The 21,764-nt window shown below is 46.9% G+C and overlaps 2 protein-coding genes across 3 annotated transcripts; one reads left to right on the top strand and one right to left on the bottom strand.

The window, feature by feature from the left end:
• The first annotated feature begins 594 nt into the window (after positions 1-594).
• Positions 595-8,319, top strand: LOC133347786 (uncharacterized). The gene is made up of 3 exons (XM_061560397.1): positions 595-667; positions 1,596-1,649; positions 2,523-8,319. The coding sequence occupies exons 2-3, from the start codon at positions 1,647-1,649 to the stop codon at positions 6,051-6,053; spliced, it is 3,534 nt and encodes a 1,177-aa protein (XP_061416381.1). The 5' UTR covers positions 595-667; positions 1,596-1,646; the 3' UTR covers positions 6,054-8,319.
• A 294-nt stretch (positions 8,320-8,613) lies between these two features.
• On the bottom strand, positions 8,614-21,226 carry PDGFRL (platelet derived growth factor receptor like). Of its 2 annotated transcripts, none has more exons than XM_061560399.1 (9): positions 20,936-21,226; positions 19,166-20,166; positions 17,913-18,067; positions 15,668-15,810; positions 14,284-14,433; positions 12,457-12,591; positions 11,480-11,619; positions 10,964-11,066; positions 8,614-10,463 (listed from the first exon to the last, which is right to left on the bottom strand). In XM_061560399.1, the coding sequence occupies exons 1-9, from the start codon at positions 20,970-20,972 to the stop codon at positions 9,877-9,879; spliced, it is 2,451 nt and encodes an 816-aa protein (XP_061416383.1). In that variant the 5' UTR covers positions 20,973-21,226; the 3' UTR covers positions 8,614-9,876. The 2 variants fall into 2 exon arrangements, with proteins under 2 accessions (XP_061416383.1, XP_061416382.1); XM_061560398.1 differs by having other exon boundaries at positions 8,615-10,463; positions 19,160-20,166.
• Positions 21,227-21,764: the final 538 nt, after the last annotated feature.

Below are 21,764 nucleotides of genomic sequence, written 5' to 3' on the forward strand. Positions count from 1 at the left end.
TTTCCACACAGACTCGTTGTGCCAGACAATTATTGTTCGTGAAAAAAAATTCCCAAAATTTTACACTTTTTAGGCAAAAAAAATATTTTACATATATTCAAATAGAACGCATTCATGGCTTTGGCTGAACATCACAGTATAAGAGCCCAGAGCGTAACCCCTCGACAGGCCGTGGCGGAGTAGCGCAGTTAGTAGCGCCCTCGCTTCCCATGCCAAAGGTCGCGGGATCGATCCCCGCGTCTTCCACAGGCGAATATATTTTTAAATCCTTTATATTAAGTTCGCTGCCACGCATATAAAGGATTTATAGTGAAAAACTTGGTTTTTACGGGTTATACTTATTATTTCACCTACTTTGATTCTCGCAAAAACAAAAAGGTCCCACCCACCTCCACGTGAGTGGAGGAATTCGTCGATTTTTAACCGTTTAACTTGTGAAGTTACATAAAGCATCGGAATATTGCTAATCGATTAAGTTATTCACACTCCGCCCCCCCCCCCCCATCGCGTGGCAGCCAATCAGCGGCGGCTCTCACGCCGGACGATTCTATTGGCTGCCCCTGTGCCGTGACGTCACCGATTTCCGTTGCGAATTTTTTTGTTTGAATTTTCCGCGAAGAGGACGCGCGCCGGAGCCTCCTCCGGCCTCGCCAACATCGCCAACATCGTGAGTTTAACCGCTAAGACACACAAACACACGGTGATTACTGACTACAACTCATCGCTACAGTCGTGCACGAGTCATTAGAGACGTTTACTCGTGACCGCAGCTCAATATTTTTCGTAAGTTATTTTTAAATGTCTCGGCGAATCGCTGCAACGTTTTTTTGGCCACCACTCGAGTCCTTTTTACACATTATCTTGTCTTCTTCGGGTCTTTATGGTAAAGTCACGTAGATAGTTTAAAAGAAAAGGACAAAAAAGCTACGGCGTTTCGATCGCAACACGAGCGGTCGTCATCAGGACAACAGCTTTAAGTCTAAGATATAAATAGTCGGTCTCTTACGAATCACTGCAGAATTTTACGCGTTCGTCAATGACTGCCTTGATCAAGAGGAACACGATGCATATCTTTACGAAATTCTGATGTTTATTGTATAATAAATTACTAATTTCAGTCACAGCAACGTACTCTTAGGTGTTTTTTCGGTAAAGTCACGTAGGTAAAAATAAAAATAAATAATAAAAATAATAGAAACAAATATTTCTTTTTTATTTCTATTATAATAAAATAATAAATTATAACAAAAAATATAGAAATAATATAATTATATAAATACTTGTAATAAAAGTAATAGAAATAATAATAGAAATAAGTATTTCTATTATTTTTTATTTAATATGAATCATTATTTCTATTTTTATCTACGTGACTTTACCGAAAAAACCTCAGAGTATGAATCCTTGCAGTCACGAAAGCTTCAAATCTAGAATCACAGCAACGTGTTGTAACTACAGTACAGTCGTTTGCCCACAACGTACGATATTGCTCTAAGTGGCGGTAATGTTATGCTGTTGTACTCGTTTGTGTGGAGTGCAGTCAACATGTGGGCTAGCTTGTACTGAATTCTCTATTCCGCATGCATTGTGTTCAGGTTCAAGAGGACGCCAGTGTCAGGCCGGCTGCTCAGGGTGCTAAGTCAACGATGGTGGGTAACCGAGGTGTTCATGCACATCGTTGTTGAGCCGCCAGATGAAGAGTTTATTCTACGGAAAGGCTGCATTCTCGTCGTTGTCATCAGTATTACAATCGTCAGATTTTTGTCACAAACATTACAGATCAACATCGTCAGTTTTCCAATTTTGTCCTTCAGACGGATATCTTTAAATGCGTAGCAAAATTATTCAAAATTTACTTTCTTTTGCTTATTTATTCTGAAAATCGACTTTTGCAGGCTTCCATATTTTGATATGTGCGGGAAACTGTTGATATATTTTCGTAGTGCTTTTTTTGTATGCTATTGTCATTCGATGAGTTGCCACGGTGGCGATATGTTAACTACCTCTCCCGGAATACAGGAGGTCATGGGTTCGGTCCTGACCCTGACGCCTGTATATTTGGAGTTTGCATGTTCTCCCTGTGTTCACGTGGACTTTTCTCTGGGTCCTCCGGTTTTCCCCTCCACATTTAGAAACATGCGTTTAGAGATATATAGTTCAGTGTGCCTTACCTGCTAAAATATAAAAGTTTGGTTAGTTTAGTTTATCATAAATGCTAAAATCGAAATGAACTACCCTTGTATCAAAACACACATCTGCTGCAATGTTGACGTGGGCTTTGCAACATCAACATTGGTATGCCTAGGCTATATTGTATAAATCGTTATCAATATAAATAGATACTTTATACTGTTGCACATGATGTATTGTAAAATAATCCAGCAGTGGATGATGAAGAATGGCAGTTAGACAACAGCCCAAGCAACTGGCCAGGAATTCATATGAATAAGCTTATGAGATTTAAAACATCAGGGTGGCTGACCTGAGCACCAGTGAACCGTCTACTTGCGTTTCCACCACAGGCAGCGTCAGGACCGAGAAAACAGGAAGAGAACTCCTGGTGGAGTAAAGACACAGCTCCAGGTGACCATGACCCTGACAACGACCTTGACCGCAAGTTCGACATGTCAAAAGATGTGGCAAGCGGAGGTGCAATGTGTGAAAAGGGAAGGTGTTGTGGGCCCACTTTAAATGGGACGTTCATTATCGAGGAGATGAACGGTACTCGTCACAACGATGACGGCTCAATGGCACGAGCAAATGGCGCAACCCCATTGTGTAACTCAGTCAAGATCATGAACCACAGCCATCCCCGCCAAGCTGTAAACATTCTAAACGGTTTCAAGGATCCCTCATTTTTGCTTGACACAGAATTCCCAAGTGGTTTGTTGGAACTCTCCGTAGAATCACCAATGCCAGGCCTCGGCACGTATTCAGGCATTTGGGCGGAAAAGCTGTGCAGTGACAACTTGACCAGTACGAGTAGTTTAACAGGAACCCCTAACGTGAATGCATCGCCGTGGCGTGGGGCGGAGAGAAGGCTCGCTGGATGTGATGCAGACTTTGCATTCCAGGAAATGATGCTGCTGAGGGGGAGTAATGGGGATTCCAGGCATGTGTCTGAAATTTTGGATGGTGATGAAAGTAAAAAGAGGGATCAGGTGGGGAAATGCCCTGATAAACTCAAAGAGTTTAGATCAATTGATGGTTTAGGAATGGTGGAATCGATAGCTGATGAGGGTGGGATTGACAATGGAATCGACAACCAGGGAAGTGAAAACAGTGAAGGTGCGGACAATGGTGATGATTTTATTGACAAATGTGCAAACGTCGCAGGAAATAAGGATGCTCTCCAACCAAATCCTCTGCGCACAGCAAGTGATGACACTGATGATGATGCCTGTGATAGTGACTCCAGGGGTAATGGTTTGATGGAAAACAATAATCGACTGGGAGAATGGTCTGAGGGCAGCAATATCACCAGTGAAATAAATGCACATGCAACTGTTCTCCTCAGTGACAGTGAAAGTCACAGTGGAAGTAAAAGCGACAATGTTAACAATTACAGTGATAAATTAATCCTAATGGATGACTGTACGACCACTAAGGAGAGCCTGAAAAACTGCACAGAGTTACCAAAGATGCCTTTCGAGACTGACGCAAGCACCACACAACATTTAAGACATGGTGAGAAGGATGATGATAAGGAGGAACACGAGTATGAGGAATTGGCAAGCAAGTTGCTCCTTGTGTTGGATGACAGGGATCATCCAAAAGCAAATGGGAATGATACCAATATCATTGAAAGCAATAATATTGGTAGCACCTGTGACAATAGTTGTAAGGATAATGGTAGTGATGATGGTGATTACAATCCTCACATTCCTGCAGTGGAGAACAGCCTCTGTGAAACCCATCAAGCCCCATGTGAGGAAGACGGATCCTGCATTCACAGCAGTGGCCAAAACGACGGTCTTGCCTGCAATGTACAAGATCATAATGATAACAACAACTTTAGCTGTCCTGACAGGGATGACTCTGAGCTATTGCCACCCAGTAGAGAGAACGGCGCCCTCAAGGAGCTAATGTGTGATGGTGATACGTGGTCCAAGCTGGATCTGGCACTGCCATCTGAACGAGCAGCAGAGCTGACCCCCGATGTAACACCAGCAAAGAGTTCCAGGTTTTTCTCGGGCCTAGAGCTGTGCACGTCGACACCACTGATGTTCAACATGACAGTCACCACAGCCACTCCTCTCCCTGGGCCTCGTAGTCGCTTTGGCTTCCGGGCACCAGCAGTGACATCTTCCAAATCTCGTGGGTCGTCTGTGGCCATTCCGGCAACCAACCTCAACAGCACCAGACCTGGAACCAACCTCAACAGGACCAAATCTATTGGAACCAACCTGAACTGCACCAAATCTACTGTAACAAATCTGAACAGCACCAAATCTACTGTAACAAATCTGAACAGCACCAAATCTACTGGAACTAACCTAAACAGCACCAGGCCAAATAGTTATAATCTAAACAGCACCAGACCAACTAGCACCAACCTCAACAATACCACCACAGCAACTGCTACCAATTTAAACAACACTAGATCTATTGGAACCAACGGAATGGTGAGGCATTTGGCAAAGCCACCCTCGTATGCCTCGAAGTTGCTAGGACCTGGCGGCTCTAGTTTTGCTGTACCAAAACCCAGCTCAAGTAGTTCACACTTAGCGAGGCCTCCATTGGCTACCACAAAACTCGCAAAGCCATGTCTGTCCAAGCTCGCCAAGTCCAGTTTGCGTGGGCCTCAGCTGCCAGGCAAAGCAGAGGTGGGTGGAGTGGATGAGTCGAGCTTGCTCTTGTCCAAGGCTGCTTTGTCCCAATCGATCGTGGTCACAACCTCTGGAAAGGATTCTGGGAAACCTAGTGAGATTGGGTCGAGTCAAACGCAGCCAAGTCTGTGTATAACCAAGCCGGTGAGCATTAAGATGCGTCAGGAGAGAACCGAGTCATCCCAGATGCCAAAGCCTGAGCGGGTTGAGGCCAGCAACTCTGCTCAGGCCGGGCGTGATGCTGTGGGGCCCAGAAAACTTGCTTCTCTTAGGGCCGCAGGGCCTGGGCATCCACGGCCAAAACTTCACCCTGTTGGGCTCAGAACCCCAAGTACGCGGCTCATGGAGTCCAAGGGAGAAGGCATGGCTACACAGGAGACACCAGGGGTCACTGGGCGGAGGGGGCATGGAGGGGTTAGCGCTACCCCAGAGCCTGCCCGGTTGTCGGTCAAGGTTTCTCGGCTAGCTAAGCCTTCAAGCACCAACCCCACTAAGCTGGCAAGGCCAAATCTGAATGTTTCAGAAAAGACCAAACCCAACTATTCTTCTGCAAGGTTGACAGGACTAAAAACACCTTTAGTTAGACTTTCTGGGCTATATTCAAATGTTTTGAAACTTGATAAGACCAACTTAAGCATTTCTAAACTCACAAAGCCTGTTTTAAATGTTTCTAAACTCAGTCAATCATCTTCAATTGTTTCCAAGCCAACTAAGTCAAACATGCCTCGGGTTGCACTTGCCAGACCAAATGCAAACACTTCTAAACTTGAAGGAACAAACTCAAGCATTTCCAAATCATCTCGGCCTGAGACAAGTATTTCTAGGTTCACCAGGTATGACTTGAATGGTTATAAATTTGGTAAACCAGATTCAAGCATTTCCAAACTTACTGGACCTGCCGAGTCAAATGGCTCAAAACATTTGAGGCCAAATTCAGACATTGCTAAACCTGTCAGATCAAATTCTAACATGACCAGCATTGCTAGACCAAATCCAAATAGTTGTAAAGTTGCTAGACCAAATTCAAGCCTTTATAAACATCCAGTGGCAGACTCACGTGGATCCAGACTTGCTCGGGTCAATACTCAAATCTCTAAGCTAGATTTAGGCATGGGGACAGATAGTGAAGTTGCTCTTCTTAGGGAGCAACTGTCAGGGGCGTTGCGTGCCTGCCAGGCACTTGCGGTTGTGGTGCAGTACCTACAGGCCTCCGCGTCTGCTTGAGGTTACTTCCCTTCATCACAACCCTTCCATCATGCCTGTGAGGATAGATTGGCGATGGCAGTTGGGTAGAATTGGCATTGGGGGTTGTCATCTGTCTTGCCCTCAAAACGAGTGCTTGGAATCTTATACCACTTTTCCACTGTATAGCAGAACTATGCCAGGGTCATGCTAGGCTTATCTGGCATGGCTGGCAAGGAACTCTTGGGCCTCCTGAGCCTAAGGTTTTTCCACTGCAGAACCTAAACAGTGCTGCTTATGTTACATACAAAATTATACAATAATACTGTCAGTATACATTTTATAGTCTTTAGTAATATGGCAATTAATATTAAAACATATTTCAACTTTTCTTTGATTGAAAAATGCAATAAATCGATCCAAAATCGAAAATTCACGTTTGCAGATAATGTGCATAACCCAACACTCGGAATGGATTTTACCCATAAATGACATCTGCTATAAATTCACAATAAAGTCAAGTATTGTATAGGGCCGTTCTATTGCCGGGAGTGGAATCGATTCAGACGAGTTGAAGGAATTGACGATGGAGCAGTTCATGGTAATGCAGCGTGGTGATAATCGATAGCTAAGGAGAGAAATACGATAATTTATTTGTATGTCGTGGCCCGACTAAAGCAATGTATGATAAAAATGTTTTACTTTTTCACACCTTTAGCCATATATGCTGCTGGGTGACTGATTAATTTAGTCTTGTTCTGTCTTGTTCTGTCTTTGCAAAATGTGCATCACATTTTTGGCAGTTTGTAAAATGTCTGTCATAGTTTGATTCTCGATGTGCCTTATATTTTCACAACAGTAATTGTGCAGTTTTTACACATGCTTCAAGCTAAAAATTTTGTTTCTTGATTCTGCTGGGAAAATAACGATACGTGTGTTTTAAAATATGTGCACACACTTTTAGTATATGTGCAATACTGTTTATATGGTTTATAAAAGGAAGAGAACACTTTCCCAATATATTATTCGTGCCACATATACCGTGACACAAGCTGCTTGAGAACCCAGTGTAGTTAGATGTAATGACCTTCAAAGGACACCACTGTCTGCACCACTTGTGATAAACCGTTAATCTCCGCGTGGCTCGAGTCTTGCTATGCTTACCACGAGTGTTACTTACGTTTTTATAATAACTACCCTTAAGGTTTTAGCACTAGCACAGGACATCCACAATCGGAGCTGCTCAAATATATGGCATGACATTACCTCATATCCTGTGTCTGTGTGGTGATTATGCTCGAGTATACTAAGCTTGTAATAGTGTGTAGATCCATCGGTGAGTTATGCTCAATATGAATGCGAGAATAAAAAAAAGAATATAAATGCAAATGTGCTAATGTAGCTTTTGAGGCTAGCAGAGCACAAAACTATGAGAGAGCGTGACTTTACCGAACCAAAGAGTATAAAGACAAATTATGTTTAATTGCAACCCCAAATCATGGCAGTGTTGGCACACGTTACTGCTTTGCGATTTTGGAGACCAGGAGTTTAATTCCAAGCCATGGTTCACATCATCAATGGAAAATTGTGTGTAAACCCGAACTGTGTCTCATAGGTCAGCTCATCCTAAAGCAAATGTAGTGCTTGAGATACGCGTCACGCGCTGGGTCGGTATGCGCGCACGCAGGCGGACAGTGAGGGCAAATGAGGACACAGGGTGCTGATTTGCTGATCGTTGTCCAAATTAAGGTGGCGTGATGGTTAAGGGTGGCAGCAGGTGGCAGGGGGTAATTAAGGATGCAGGGCGTTGATTGGACGAGAGGGGTTGTTGGAGATTGGCGCCGGCGTGTCTGGAAAAACAACGCCACGTGGCAGTGGGGGCGAGTGGCGTCGCGGGGGATGGCCTGATTAATTAGGGGTTAATTGGTTCGGGGATAAAGTCAGGGGTGGTGGAGTGAGACGAGAGTTCGTGCCTGGGAGGAGAGACAGATGAAGAGACGGCGCAGCAGAGTGAGTATAGCGTAGGGTAGCAGTGGAGAAGTGTAGGGTAGCAGTGGAGTAGCGTAGAGCAACAGAGAGACGACGGAGAGTAGGAAGCGGCTGGAGCATGGAAGGAGAACTGGTGCAGTTACGACGGAGTAGAACGGCGGAGCTGATAAAGAGCAGCCGAACTGGAGAGAGCGGAGAGGAGAGTCGACGGAGGAGTAGAGGGTGGAGCGAGCGAGGCCGGTGGAGCGCGGCGAGCGAGCGAGGAACATTGAGCGGTGTTGAAGGGAGAGATGTGGAACAATATACGCGGAATAAAGTAACGAGGAAAGACAAGAAGCTGTCGTGTCGGTTCGAGCACTACACAAACACCTGGCACATGTGAACACCAGCACTGGTGTACCCTGCACTCTAATCAGTAGCCACACAACCCCCGTGTGTTGTGTACAGAACTTCATAAGCACTCTCTAATAGCCCTTGGCCCCTACAGTGTCTCTTGAGCTCATCAGGGGACCTTTTATTGTGAAATATTTCCGGTCGATGCTCGATATACGTGTATTGGATGTGTGCGTGTGAGAGTTTTAGATTTTTGTGAAAATATGGAGCTTTTTTCATACTTGTAGTTAAAACATGACTTCTAAGGCATTTTAAAGTTTTCTTCTTACAAGGATTTTTTTTTTACAAAGCATACAGTATTTTTAAAGTTTTACTTCCTGGCGTCGTGGCATCCCCCCAAAAATGACATCACAATGCAGAATGCTTCTTTTACTATTTTAACCAGATATTTTGTTTTACATACTTTTAAAAACGACTTGTAATTGAAACAGGCAATCGGCAGAAATATATTTTATTACCTTACAACCAATGATGTTGCCTACTCAGTTATGGTTTTATTATTTACCACAATATAAATTATTGCAGAAACTAAACTTTAGTACAGCTGTACTTGATTGCAACTGAATTAGATTGTGATTCATTGCAATGCAATTACAATTTTGTATCCCCGTCTTGACTTATCAACAGCAGGCATCGCTTATTAATTAGTCATCCTTGCAAGAAACAAAGGTTTCGATTTAAAGCTTTCGTGACTGCAGGGATTCATCTTCTTGACTTTACCGAAAGAACCAAGAAGATGAAACAAAGGTTAATAAGACCACTGGTATAGCCCCATGGGCTGTAAATACCAATGAGTAAATACACTTGTTTTTACAAGGTCAATTAAATGTTTCTGCGATTCTGCTTCCAGTTCAACACGAGGTTTCATTCACCCGACAGTCGGCATGTTGTTGTACTTACCGATGGCCCGAGCTGAAGGCAATCCTATCTGTACCCAGTAATTCTTAGCACCTCCTGCTCCTTCCCCATCCCTACTGACAAACTTACAATGTACGTGATCCATAAATGTGCATACAGTAATCTCCCACTTTATTACAAACTAACAAGCGATGAGTATAACAAAGCACCGCTGCTAAGGTGAAACATTTAGACCACATGACAGTATCGGGAATCTGACAATATATATGTTTTTTTATCTAAAGGAGGCCATGTATAAGCATTTCATTAAGACTTTAAAGTATATACCAACAGGATGCTTTATTGGTGGTTATTAAAGTTGGTTCATAGCTGCCACGTGTGGTAGCAGGGGTAAACTGCACTGATTACTATGTGAAACTAGTAACACGTTCCTTCGGAGTGGGCAGGTAGGAACTTGGTTGGACAGCGCATTCGTGCACGACAGACAAATATGCACGACAGACAGACAAATAATCCCTGGTGGGCAGTGTGGAACCTGTTGTTCCTACCTGTATTAAAGTTGTCATGGGGTAGAAATATCACTGCACAAATGATCCCTTATAAATCGATATAACTTAATCCTAAATTACAGCGCTTGCTCACTACTACCTGTTTCAACTAGTCCAATTTCCTCTTGATCACTTGACTTGATGTCCTTGATCTCCTCGCTCTGTCGCAACACCCCATGTTTGACCGGTTGCTTTTGGCCGCGTGATCGCAAGCTCGCAATTGCCAATTTTTGTGTTGCCAATCCAACCGATTTGATTGGCTGCTTTAGCACGGGTGGTTTCTGAAATCTTCCAATCGTTTTATTCTGCCCGCTCAAGACTGGTTTTCCAAAAGGCTGTTTTCGGTTCAGAAAATTTCCAAATAGTTTATTCCGGACTGGTGTTGGAGCTGATTTTCTGGGCTGCTTATCATCATGTGGCTTTACAGTCGCCCCAATCGGATTTTCTTGTCCAGTCAACTCTGGGTTTATTATTGGCTGCTTGCGATCATGTGACTCAGATTTCTTGACCTGGTCGTACAGGCGCTTCACTTCCTCCAGGCTGCTGTTGATTGGCTGCTGCTGGTCACGTAACCCCGCCTTGATGGGGTTGCCAGGCAACAGGATGATGTTTGCAGTTGCTATGGAGACTCCCTTGGCATTGTGTGCGCTGCACTGGTACTCCCCTGTGACAGATAAACAAAACGAGCCACCTATTATAGCCTTACAGACTGTTGAGGAAAGTGACATTAGTGAAGCCGACAGGGTCGACATAGTGCTACGTTTGTCTTCAGTACTATATACACGTAAGATTGAGATATTAATGTGAGATGCAGTGAAATTAAATGCAGACAAAAGGTAGCTAAAGGGAGATCAAATAAAAGAAATAGAGTGAAGTGAGTGAACTCAAATTATCACAGCAGGGAGGTGACCAGGAGATGTCCAGTACAGCAAGCAAGTGTTTGAGCCAGTTTGTATGGATCTTTGAGTATTGCCCCAAAATACGAATGGTTGGCTTTCACCGGGTACTCCTGCTTCCTACCGCAAGAAAAGCTTCTTTAAAATTAATTGGCCAAACATTCCATTGCAGGAGCCCTTCTTGAAAAAGTCTTAAGTCTCAATGAAACTTTGCTCCGTAGTAAATTAGTTACATGTTAGGTTGGTGCTGCTTTGTGTAGGTGTGCACCTGCGTCATGTGCGAGGAATGCGGGGATGAGGAGGACGCTGCGTGTCTCCCGCACCGAAGGGAAGTCCTCGTAGTAATCGAGGCGCACAGTTGGACGCCCCGCCTGGCACCACACACATGAGCGTCATCCCACGGACGGCCAGACGTGCACCATGCCCAACATATCCACAAGTACACAAATGCCCACACTCATGTGCCCACCCATACATGCAAACTCCCAATAATTAAAAGGATAAATTGTACCAAATACTGTTTACGCCTTGAGAAAGTCTTACGTGCACATCTGCTGTGGTCAAAACCATATACTGTATTGCTAACAGTCTCTTCAGTCGTGATGTCGACCACGCCACATCTGGTATTTAGTTTAGGCGATGTCAACCTCAGGGAGACACAGTAAACATTGACAACGTGCACCACATGGTTTAGTTATAGAAGGGCCTTCTAGTTTTTGAAGACAGCCTAGGAACATGGAGCTGTTCGGTGTGTGGATGGTGAAGGCTTCATTTCCATGGTTACCTGTTGCCCAGGGAATTTCCAGGAGACATCAGCCGTGACCCCAGCCTGTCCCTTGACTTCGCAGACCAGGGTAACATCATCTTGGAGACTGGCGGCCGATGTCGATGCAACCAGTGCAGCCACCGGGGCCTCAGAAGGGGCTGGCCCACGCAGCAATACACAGATGTGTGTGTGTGTCGCCACAAGTCAACACACATGGAGCGTTATCCCCTATTATGTGTGGCTTTCTTCTTGGTTCTGTTTACTCCCACATGCCATACATTAATGAAATGGGCTAAGCTTCCCAATTCAAGATTTTGTTTGAAGAGGAGTCTTGAGACTCAGTGAGGCTCTCTTAGGTACATTTATCCATTTCAGATAGAGGGGAAAGGAGCACGAGGAGAGAGGACAGGGAGAGACACAGGCAAAGAGACATGGTGGGAGATGAGGGGAGAAACATGGATGGAAAGGAATGGGAGAATGATGTCGGGGGAGAGACAGGGAGCACAATTTGGCCGGGTGGGTCAGGCATAAAAAAACTGAGACGGCCTCACTGAGGTCCTGGATTGAGAATACAGTGTAATCACTGTATTCTCATATCTAGCGAGGTGCAGATCTCAGCCCGATCACCAATGATTGTACAAAACACATCACATTAACTGGCTAAAGTCCAGCTATTCATAACATTGGTTTGACTGACATTCCAGTCAAAATGCAACGTTGGCCCAACATTGGTTCCAACGTTCAACGTTTACTGGGTTGCGACCAACATCTCACTCTTTTGCAGGACATGTTGAAAAGGGCATCGTCCCCTCGTGGGTGGATAAAGCATGTCACTTGAAAGGCCCTTGGAAGCTGTTCAGTTATATCATCTTCCACAGACTGTTCTGTAACGGGGAGACGCTGCTCTGAGAATTCTGAATGTATTCTTCTGATAATGATGCCGAGTGCAGTAAGCGCTCGTGTAATATGTGCGGGAAGGGGACACGGGAGCTCACAATCCACGTAGACGAGCAGGTATGGGACGGACGATTGGCGCACACCGCCCAGCGTCGCGACGCAGCGTAGCAGCCCCGCAGCCTCGGGTGGAGGGATCTCCAGCAGGAACCCCACGCGGGGATCGTATGTCACGTCTAAGGGGCAGCAGAGATGAGGAGCGCAGGGGTCATGTGTGGCAAGGATTATTCAACATCGCCTTGCTAGGCACGCTGAGGAGAGGCTTGCGGAGCCTCAATGTGGTTTCAGGAAAGGGCGTTCCTGCACGGATGCCATATTTTCTGTCCGTCTGCTACAGCAGAAGTGTAGGGAATTCCTACAAGACCTACATCTCTGTTTTATTGACCTGGTCAAGGCCAATGATACCATCAGTAGGCCTGGGCTCTGGGTTGTTCTTCATACTTTCAAAGTCCCTGACCCTCTGCTCACGATCATGAAGGACCTTCATGATGGTGAGCGGGCCCGGGTAAATCTACGTGGCTGGGAGTCGGACCGATTCGCTGTACACCTTGGGGTGCGACAAGGATGTCTTCTGGCTCACACATTCATTAACATCATTTTGATCACGTAGTTTGTGAGGCCTTCAATAGCTGTACCAGAGGAATTTCCATCTGGTACAGATATAATGGGAGGCTGATCGATGCCTGGGTGCGGTCAAGGGATGGCTCCTTATTGCTCAACCATGTTATGTATGCCGATGATCTGGTAATCGCTGCTCACTCAGAGGAGGAGTTGGAGGGGCTGCTGCTAAACCTGGAACTTGCAACTAAGAGGTGGGGCTTTACCATCAGCCCCACCAAAACTAAGCATCTGCCAGGGTATTTTGTACCATCGAACAGTCCATCCCCACAACTCCCAATTGGTGATGGGGCAGTTGTGGAGAGAGTGGAGAGTTTTCAATATCTGGGCAGTGTCCTTATGACCGGCTCCGGTTTAACAGCAGAGGTCTCACTCCAAATCAGTCGAGCAGCAATATCTTTTCATCGGTTGCGTAACGCTGTGTGGAAGCTACCTGGTCTGTCGCTCTGCGCGAAGCTTCAGGTCTTCTCGGCCACAGTCATTCCCTCCCTTCTCTACGCTTGCGAAACGTGGACCCCCTTAATGGAGCATCTTCGCCGGTTGGAAACATTTAGGCTGGCCCACCTACGATCCATCCTGGGCTTAACCAGGCTAGATTGTGTGAGGAGCTCACAAATCCTTGAAAGATCTGGGCAAAGTCCCATCGGTGAGCTTCTCCGGCAGGCAAGGCTGCATTGGCTGGGTCATGTAGCCCGCATGCCCAGCCACCGCATGCCTAAACAGCTTTTGTTCGGCCGGATCGAGGGGGCTAAACGGGTATGGCACGGGCTGGAGAAGAGATGGAGTTATGTGGTACAGGAGGACGTGGAGCTGAGTGGACTTGCCGATGACTGGTACCAGCGGTGTCAAGATCGGCATCTGGAGGAGGCTCGTGAAGGACGCTACTGGGCAGTTGGAGGCAGTCGACCTCCAACAACAACGGAGGGCGGAGGAGCGACGCTCCCAACAACGAGCGGAGCGCTGGGTGGCTAAAGGACAGCAGGTTGGCACAGTAGGGGGCACAGGTGGTGCATCAGCCAGTCATCTCGATCATCTCAGTCAGTCGACCCGTGGCACCTGGGTTTGCCCCGTGACCTCCTGCCAGCGGGCGTTCGACACTTCACGTGGCCTCAAGGTGCACATGGCCTGGCACAAGCGTCATGGTGACGTCACTGCCACTTAGTGGTGAATGGCGGTTGTTGTTGTGTGTGAGTGTGTGTATGAGTGTGTGAGAATGTGAATGTATGAGTGTGTGAGTGTGAGTCGCGTACTGGGAGGCGCGCTCCCCGCGTGGCTCGCGCTCTGGAGCTGCACGTGCGCGCGGGGGTTGGTGGCGCGGCACGGCACCACGGCAGGGCGGGGACCCCGCGCCACCACCAGCCCGAACGGCTCCCCGCGACTCACGAGCAGCGTGGAGGGGTCTGGAGACATCGACAACAACGGCCGTCATCGTCACGATCGGCATCGACAAAGATTACCCCCGTAGAGCCTTTACAGACTGTTTGGGTGGGGGGGGAGTGCTGTTAGGGGCCGTCCATAAATGACGTCACGCGATTTTTGACCTTCCCCCCCCCCCCCCCCCCTTCGTCACACGGTGTCACAAAAAGTCAGACCCCCCCCCTCAAATATGACGTCACAAAGCTCTGCCCCCCCCCCCCCACAAAATAAAACATGCTTCAAATCGCTTTAAACTATTGTCATTGTAGTGCGTATTTAATGTGCCGCTGCACTCTGATGTTGTAGGAGAAAACATTTATTAAAAAGTCTATTTAAGTAAGTAGAACGTGTTGTCTATATTTATTTAAAGTTGTGCATTTTGATTTGACGTCCTATTTCTCAAACCCCCCCCCCCTCGTCTCACATCGTCACAAATGTCTGACCCCCCCCTCCCCTAGGTGCGTGACGTCATTTATGGACGGCCCCGAACTGCCACACGACCGCTCTCTTCTGCCAACGACAAAGATCCCCCGCGTAGCTTTAAGAGACTGTAGGGGCAAGTGCTGTTAGCGAGCACATGTGAATGCCGGTATGATACACGACAGGGTAGGTGGCCAGTAACCACGCCCGACCGCCTTTGTCTCCCCAGTAGCGATGTTTTTACACACCGCACCCGAGTATTACTATGAGCATCATCATCACAACCACTGCCCCAAACATTATCATCATCATTGTCACAACCACAACCATATTGAGAAACGGAAAAATTATTTGATTAGGTCAATTGACCTTGGGTGACGACTGCCGATGGAATGCTGAGGAGAGGCGTTGAAGGAGGAAGTTTTATTGGCAACCAGAGAGCCATTCCTGGTTTCCTTTAGCCTTGTCGGAGAAATAGGGGACGAGATGTCGACGCTTGCCAATTGCCAGAGTTGTGGAATGACGGCCCGCAGTGCAGGGTCTGGTTTGTCACGCGGGATGGCAGAGTTCTAAATAACGATTCTAACTAGATCAATAATTGCTGTGGTTGTCCCACCTGATGACCGAAACGTTGTGATTTCATTTATTTTATTTTCTACCTACGTGACGTTACCGAAAGAACCAAAGAGTATGGATCCCCGCAGTCACGAAAACTTCAAATCTAGATCCACAATATAACGTTGTATGAAAAAAACAATATATGCTAAAAGTCGCTCTGTCGCCACGTGTTCGTCGTACCTGTGAAGTAGATGTAGGTGGTGGCCGTGGCGATGCGCGTGCCGTTGATGCTGCTGCTATTGCCACGACAGCTAAAGGCGCCTGTGTCTGCGGAGGTGCTGTTGTGCAGGGTGAGCTCGCTGTAGCCGGGACCAGACGAAATCCTACAGAGACACAGGACAAAGGGCCCACCACGTGTCGCCTGTAACAGACTGTTGGGGAAAGTGATTCTAGATTTGAAGCTTTCGTGACTGCAAGGATTCATGCTCTTTGTTTTTTTCGGTAAAGTCACGTAGGTAAAACGATCAATGAAATAAATGAAAACAACTCAATTAAATCACGACGTTTCGGAGGCAACACAAGCTTCCTTCATCAGGTGTAAAAAAGAGCACAGCAAAATAACTGTACACCTGAGGAAGGAAGCTTGTGCTGCCTCCGAAACGTCGTGATTTAATTTAGTTGTTTTCATTTATTTTATTTTATTGATTGTTTTACCGACGTGACTTTACCGAAAAAACCAAAGAGTATGGGGCAAGGGATGTTTGCGAGCACCTGTGGAGGCCGGCACGGCACACGAGGGGGTGGGTGGCCAGTAACCACGCCCGGCCGCCTTTGTCTCCCCGGTGGCGATGTTTACGCACCACACCAGGTAGTCATTTGAGGCTGAGTCCACCTTGGGGAAACCCATGACCGGTTCAGATAATCATCACCGGTGTTGGTAGCCGTGAGCGGTGATCGAACTTGGGTCGTTGGGTTCGTAGCGCAGCGCTTACACGACCGCTCCCCACAATCCTACGCCAACAACAACACTAAGCGGCGGTGTTGTCACCACGACACTTGTGCCAGGCTATGTGCACATTGAGGCCACGTGAAGTGTCGAACGCCCGCTGGCAGGAGGTCACGGGGCAGACCCAGGTGCCATGGGTCGACTGACTGAGATGACTGGCCGATGCACCACCTGTGCCCCCTACTGCGCCAGCTACACCACACACACACGCACGTTTAATACACACAAACCCAGTAAAACCGTTGGATGAATATCCCAACGTTCCATGTTTACTGGATATTGATGTAAATTCGAGTTATGGCTCAGAAGGTTTAAAAGAAAAAACCCTGACCTTCGACCCGCACATCCGCTTACGAAACATCGACAGCCACTGGCCTCGAATTTCGGTCCCGAAGCACTCTGGGGTGAAAGTTCATTGTGTTCAGTCACAGTGTGTGGGGTCAACCAAAAGGCTTCAAGTGTCAATGCTCCAGACTCACAGTGTAAATGTACGATGGCCTTAATTAGTGAACCAAGTAATTCGCCCTCCGTACAGCGAGCAATGGCTTAAACCTACTTGACTACGAGGGTGATATGCTGTCATAGCCACACGAACACACTGCTTTTTTTGTCTTTCATATGGCAAGAAGGGAAAAACAACATACAAACGTGTCATAATTTAATGCCAAGTTAGTTTTAACCAATCCAAGGAGGGAGTAGACAAAATAAGTAAACGCATTACAAACAAGAAGTCACTTGCGGGAGGGGTGCGCTCTGAACCACGTCCGGTCACCTTTGTCTTGGAAGTGGTAATACGTCCAGCAGCAGCAGCTATTCTCATTTAATGATTAATTGACCTAGGAAAATCCAAGGACCTGTTCCAATATTTGCCACCGATGTTAGCCGTGGACATTGAACTCAAGTTGTCTGCTTTGTAGCGCAGTGCGCCAACCATTGCATCACTGCTCCCAAGACTCGTTCACACATTGGCATGCACCCACAACAATAGAAAGACACACAAACTCGCACATACATATACGAACACGTATCCCGGACAAGTATTCATATTAAAAATCTCAATATTTATATATATTGGAGGAATCCGATAAGCCATAAAGCTCTTCATCACATGTCCAGGAGTGGCGGGTCAGATCGTTACAACAACGAACGATAAAAAAAACCCACGATAGGAGTGGAAAGTACCGTACAAGAAAAAGGTAGACACATCCACAATCAACGCATGTGAGACATTGAGAGCCGAGAGAGACACCGTGAGAGCTTTTGATGAGATGATGGCTTCTGACAGCGCATGGGACAGAACCGGCCAGCCGTTAATGACGGAGTGCGGTGACAGCGTCTCACGGGGGATCACGAAACAGACCCCCAAGTATGAGTGGTAGTGGAGCGAGAGGTCCTTTTTGTTGAGGAATGTGCCACGATGGAGGAGAGGAGTAGGGGCCAGGTGTGGAGTTGGGTGGTGGGCGGGTTGAGAGGAAGCACCTGAGTGCGTCGGGGAGATCGTGGAGATGCGCCGGGTATCTCCAGGCGACGTACTCGGCACGACAGCGCAGCACGAGGTTGCGCGTCCCGGCGGGCAGCTCCTCCACGGCGCGCACCGGCGCGAGGACCGCGCCGACGCGGCGTGCCAACACCGCCTGCGGGCAGCGTTGGGGGCCACGCACGGAAGAAAAAAAAACGCGCCCGCCACAGCCCACGAAGCTCTCTCGTCAAACCGCAATCGTCGTCGGCTTTCGGAAACGACCGCGACCCACCGCGGGTTCTCATCCACTTAACCGTCACGGGCTTTCGTGAACAACCGCGAGCACACCTCGTACCCGGCTCGAGTCACTCGGGCATCACGTGGAATGAAAAGTCAGTGGACGACGGGCCAACACGGGCCCAGGTGACGGTGTCAATGCTGATAGACCGAACTCAGTCTCGGGCTTTATTTCTGCTGGTAAGGTCCATCGAACCAAACAGCTCTGTTACAAGGACGACCGCAGCCCAAGAACGTCGGGAGTGATGGCAGTGGCATTGCATGGTGGGAATGTGCAAACAAAATGAGTGACGAATATATATTTACACTAGATCTCGTAGGTCAGACTCACATGTTATCAGTTTCAGACTGCAATAGCTCATGTCTGCACTAACTGAGCATCCACAGCCTGGCACTCTGCGTATGTTGAGGAGTCCCCTGACGGACCTATCTGCAGAACCATTTCACTATCACTAAGCTCCTGAGCCAACAAAACCTGCTTCACCTCAGAGTGGAGCAGATGCGAGATAGTCTACATTTTATGTCGACGCTAATTTTCACCCATTCATTGATGCTCTGAACTCCCCACAAAGATATAATCTATGGGTGGTGGGGGGGGCATTTATGGGTGTGTCTAAAATGACGTGCAGTTGATGAACATTCCTACAGATAACAAGCAATACTAGATCCAAAGCAAAGTGTTCTTAGCGAGTGCCTATTAACGATGGTAAGGCGCAAGGAGAGATGGTTTAGCACTACGTGACACTGCAATTGTTTTTCAGATCAAGTCGACCTTTTGCGGTGCATAGCCAAGAATCGACCTTGGTGTTGTAGTGAACCACGAGTAAACCGCTACACCACTGGTTCCTACTTAGTACACACCACACGATGAAACCTGTCCCTACGCACCAGGCACTCATTTTAGGCTAAGTTTATCGAGGAAAGTCCCCAAAGATGGAGCATAGACCTGCACAATCTGACATCCACTTACACTCACAGGCCGTTGCGTGGCGGTCCCCACGATGACTTGCGCCGGCTTCGTCCCGTTTATTCGCACACTGCCTTGCAGCTTCGTCCCGTTCTTTGCCACAATTCTTCGAAACCATGTCCCATTTTTCCCCACAGTCGCTGCATGAGCATCCTTTCCAGAGACACCAGCTTTTTCGGACTCATCAGGTTTACCCTCAGGTTTCCCCGAGAGTGCAGATCCCACTGGATTTCCTGACCGATTGGCTTTAACTTCGGGAAGCAGCCCCACTTTTGCGTAAATTTCCGGAATGCCCTTCTTGTTGGGAATTGTTCCATTACCTTGTGCAATCGTCTTTGCTTGCGGAATTCTAACTTTCCCAATAATTCCTGATGTTACTGTTCTGAGTTTACCTGACCCACCTGCCCCTACCACATTTGCTTTTCCAATCACTCCCGATTCCTCAACAATTCCTGGCTTTGCATCGAGAATTTCAGCTGATTTCAAGGGTTCTTGCTTTCCCAAATCCCCAGTGCTCCCTGGATTTCCAATGTTTTCCAACTTACTGCCTTTCTGGGCTTTGTCTCCCTCTCCCGTGGGTTTTTTCAAGATACCCACTCCAGGTTTCTGCAGCTTTTTCACCACCACCACTGTTACCGGTTTCACAATTTTGGATGCCATCTCAGATTTCAATCCTGCTTTTCCTTCTTTTTCCTGAGGCTCCTTTCCAGTTGCAACTTTTCCAACTTTTTCTTGAAACCTCGTGGCTCCGTCCAGTTTTTGAGGTTTTTCAGAAGCTTTCAACTCAATTTCCACGGCTCTATCTTTTCCCCTGAGGCTTGCCGTCACCTCTGATTTTCCAATAGTTCCCACAGTTCCCGCGGGTGTTTCCAGACTTCTCACTCCCTCCTCTGGGTCCGGGTTTTCAGGGTTTTGCAGGATTCCTGGAATTTCTGGAACGTTTGTGGTTACTTCTGCTTTACCCACTTTGGCACTTAATCCTTGTTTTGTGGGAATTGTCGCTCCCACCCCTACAAATACACGGCACAAACAAGCGGAGATCAAGCTGCTGTACACACACACTGCAATCCTGGGCTTGTAATGTCTATCAAGGGGCTCATTCTCTCATGATGTCTCCTCAGTACAGTATTTTTACATAAATATTAATTATTTGACGAATACAGGTGGACGATCTGCTCTGATTAAACTCGCAGTGAGGCAGCATTCATCTCCTTTGGGTGGTCCTCAGTCAGTGGTGGAAACTCCACATTCCCATGGCGAGGATCACTATATCCATGGACTACCACTGTAGAACTCCCACAAAATGCATCCAAAGCAGTATTTCATTGACCTTGGATGAATAATGAACTAAATAAATTCACGTGTGTGAATGTGTTGCATACACATAGCTATGTTACTGCAGTGATTAATGTAACAATATGTGATGTTACGAGGTTTGATGATGTCAGAAAGTGTGATGTTGGGATGAATAGTGATGATATCACGAGTTTACGATGAGATTGTCACGTGATGCTATGACAAGGTGTACATGGGTGATACAATGTGCTTTAACGAGTTCATGTGCTAAAGTGTAAGTATATGACGAGAGATAACGAGTTGTTGTGACCATGTGTGATGTGACGAGGTGTGGTGTAAGATCTGTTATGATGTGTGATGTGACGTCTAAGGTGTAGCGTGACGAGGTGTTTTGTGAGACGTGTGATGAAGTGTGAAAAGATGACATTGGGTGATGTGACGATGCTGTGTGGTATTGTGATGAGGTGTGAGGGGGATACTTGCCGGTCCCCGCAAGTAGCAGCAGCAGGAACAGCAACATCGCGCTGGTCAGGATTTGTTCCACTGGACACTGATTTCTCTACGAGTTTTAACCAAAAACCTGGGTCGGGTTCTTTGACCGAACGTTCTGGATTCCTCCACCAAGCCTGGTCCAAAATCTGACCTGGGTTTTGTTGCAAGCTATGATCTATGTTCTGATCGGGGTTGTGCTGAAGGAGAGGGTTTTATTCTAGTCCTGGAATGGGTTCTCTTCACGGGAGCTTCCACATTTCTGGATGTGAGACACAGGCTGCACGATCGACAGCTGCGTGTGAGAATGTGTGGCGTGTGCAACTATATGAACCCGGGTTAGTGAATGAATGGCTGCATGTGTGTGATTGCTAGGCCCCGTGTCTGTACATCTACGTGTGTGAATGTGTGTGGGGGTGTGTGAATGTATGTGTGATTGTTTGAATGTGTGGTGTGTAAATCTCAGTTCTGGTAAAGTCCAAATCAGATGTCTCCTCTACACTGACCGCATATGGTGCAGGAAACCATTTGGTAATCAATCATACATTGCCCCAGAATTTTCAGAACTTGTCTTTCTCCATTACCCCATCCATTGCCAAGTGCAAACTCGCCTCCTCTACCTGTCAAACGGTCTAGGAAATTACGAAAAATATTCTGGTATCTGACTGCTTCTGCTGTTGCATGTCCTAGCTATTCATCACCTACCCTTGACATTTCCCAGCCTGTAACTATAAATGACATCAAATGACATCTTCAATTCTATGGTCACCAAACTCATCCATCACTGCCAATCCACCCTGGTGCTCTAATTTACCAGCTTACG

This window comes from Lethenteron reissneri, chromosome 26, assembly GCF_015708825.2.
Source record: "Lethenteron reissneri isolate LAM-NWPU_2019-01 chromosome 26, ASM1570882v1, whole genome shotgun sequence".
Classification (NCBI taxonomy): domain Eukaryota; kingdom Metazoa; phylum Chordata; class Hyperoartia; order Petromyzontiformes; family Petromyzontidae; genus Lethenteron; species Lethenteron reissneri.